General features: G+C 43.2%; 1 protein-coding gene across 2 annotated transcripts in view; it reads right to left on the reverse strand.

Moving 5' to 3' along the window:
• LOC107686978 (interferon alpha/beta receptor 1b-like) overlaps positions 1 to 2,009 on the reverse strand; it is an 18,216-nt gene extending 16,207 nt beyond the window's left edge. Inside the window, exon 1 of one of the 2 annotated variants that reach the window (XM_016484106.1) lies at positions 1,809 to 2,009. In XM_016484106.1, the coding sequence (XP_016339592.1) occupies positions 1,809 to 1,932 (124 nt within the window). In that variant the 5' untranslated portion in view covers positions 1,933 to 2,009. The remainder of the gene's footprint in view (positions 1 to 1,808) is intronic. The other variant, XM_016484107.1, reaches the window with a different exon arrangement.
• Between the last annotated feature and the right edge of the window lie 470 nt (positions 2,010 to 2,479).

Raw genomic sequence — 2,479 nt, forward strand, 5'->3', positions numbered from 1 at the left:
AATATTGGAGAGGGTTTTTTCACCCGGCCCCTCCTCCTCAGACGTGACGCACACGTAGGTTGCCAGATTGATGGCACTAACAGGAACGAGCGCACTTGACGATGAATGAAATTAAATACGCTGTGTTTTCCACCAACTGGCAACCCGGGGTGCCGAAACACAACTGGGTAAACTGGCAGTGGGCGGGTTTCACAAACCAAAACAGAGACCGACATTCCGGCCCGGAACGCACATGTTCAAAGCAGAATAACTGACTCTAGCATTGTTTTTCAGATAAACAAGTGTGTTAACTTAGCATGTTTCTTAAATATTAAATAGAGTCAAAAACTTACATACAGCACCTTTAAGGCAGTATTTGAGGCAGTCGACGCTGTGAAATGGGTTGATATATAATATATATAGTGCTGAAGCGAGTGTGCAGTTATCTTTTGCCTCTATAAAACTTTCTTCTCTAACTTGCATCTCAAAAAGCTGTGTGTTTGCACCAATGCATTGCTAAAGGATCAGTGTGTAATATACCCGTATAAAACTTACGGCCGATTAAAAAATACTGCTATAGCAAAATTCACAAGATCAATGCACCCTTTATCAAACCGCTTTATTGAATTTAACGCATCCTTACAGGCATCTCTGGATCTGTGAATGATCAGAAGTGGTGTATAATCCTGAGTTTATCATCATTCACTGATCCTGGTGGAAATATAGCTAAAGAAGCCAAACAAGACTTTTTAACCACACAAACAGCACTTAGTCCATAGAATGCAGTTCCTGGGTGTGAATGAATGCACTGTCACTGACTAGATATACTTAAAATAACGCAGGCCACGGTTTACATGGCATTACCAGGACCCACATTGCATTATTATACATTATATTCAACATTATATATAGTAGTTTAGTGTATTAGTGGCACTAAAACTGTGTAAACTTGATTTCTTCCTCAGATTTTGGGTGAACTGTACACACTACAGATCGTCACCATCTACGATACTTATTGATGCATGTATGGCAGGGTTCCTCGATAGGCAGCAATGGCTGGACATCACAGAGGCGTGATTAGCAGGCTAGCTGCTGTCAACCCAGCACTAAACCGGTCTGCAAACATGAGAGAGACGATGGATACTGTGATGAGGCTGGTAAACTATACTCGCGTGAGTTCTGGTCTGAACAGCGCCTTTTCTGAGATGACAGCACAACACCACGATCTTTTGTATAAGATCTATAAACACAACAACAACAATATATATTGTTCCAGCCCTAGTCAATACCTTTAATTTATGTTCATCTCTTTAACATGTATTTGTGGATCATAATCCATTTATTTGGAATTATGCAACAAAAGCATCTCCACATAGAAAGGGTCATAAAAAGCCTTACATTGATTTGTATAAATTCTGCAGATACACTGTAATAAATAGAGAAAACAAGTCCTTCCTCGATATTTGTGCTTTGATAATGTTTCGATTGACCTTTCGACTCCCATCGATATAAACTGGTGTTTCTGATATGGGTTAATACTCTTCTTGCGGGCTAATAAACTCTGAAGAGAACACACTGCAACACTGCTGACAGGACCAGAAGACGAGAAGACTGTGAACACGAGCCCGAGGCTCTTCTGCTTCAGCGGAACACAAAGCAAGAGAAACAAGCAGCCACAGCACGGCTGGCCTCTGAACGAGCGGCTGAGGTGTTTGTTTACTGGTCTGAGTGGAACCCCAAACCGGAAGCGCCCTCGCAGTCTGCCGCCAGCAGCTGTACACAGCACACACGGCTTACTAGCGTAACTAGCGGGTGCAGCAGTAACTCACCCGCGGACACTCCAGCCAGAAGCACGAGACACACTCCGAAGCAGCGAGGCGCCTTCATGACTGTATGCCTGTATGCCTGAGCTGCAGTCCGCGTCGACAACACAGGAAGCGGAGCGCCAGTCATGCGGAAGTGATGCCACGGAACTACAGGCGTGCTGTGACGCAGAACCAGAGTAAGAGGGAGTGCTCTTCACACAGCGTCCCACACTCGTGATCTGCGCCAAAGCCAATCTCCTTCTTCTTCTCCTTCTTCTTCTTTAGGTCAAAGCCAGTTTCCGGTAGTGACGGCCGCTTTTGAAGCTTCGAAACCTTTGCGAAATAATCATTTGTTTCGAAGCGCGAATCAAACGGCCACAGTCACGTGATTTCAGTAGTGTTTAGATGAATCATGCGCGCTCACTGAGATCGACCCACTGAACCACCTAAGTTTCATCCATTTGTAGACATTTTAACCAAACATTTGTGTAATTACATGGATGAGTAGTAGTTAACCGTGTTGGCCTGTTTAGACAAGCTCTCCATAAAACAGACAAAAGCCCTGCAAATTATAATAATAATTTTAAAACATATTATACAGATATTAAATGGGTCATATGATGCGATCTCAATTGTTCCTTTCTCTTTGGAGTGTTACAAGCTCTTGGTGCATAAAGAAGATCTGTAAAGTTGCA

Source organism: Sinocyclocheilus anshuiensis, unplaced genomic scaffold, assembly GCF_001515605.1.
Source record: "Sinocyclocheilus anshuiensis isolate Anshui unplaced genomic scaffold, SAMN03320099.WGS_v1.1 scaffold1881, whole genome shotgun sequence".
NCBI classification, from domain to species: domain Eukaryota; kingdom Metazoa; phylum Chordata; class Actinopteri; order Cypriniformes; family Cyprinidae; genus Sinocyclocheilus; species Sinocyclocheilus anshuiensis.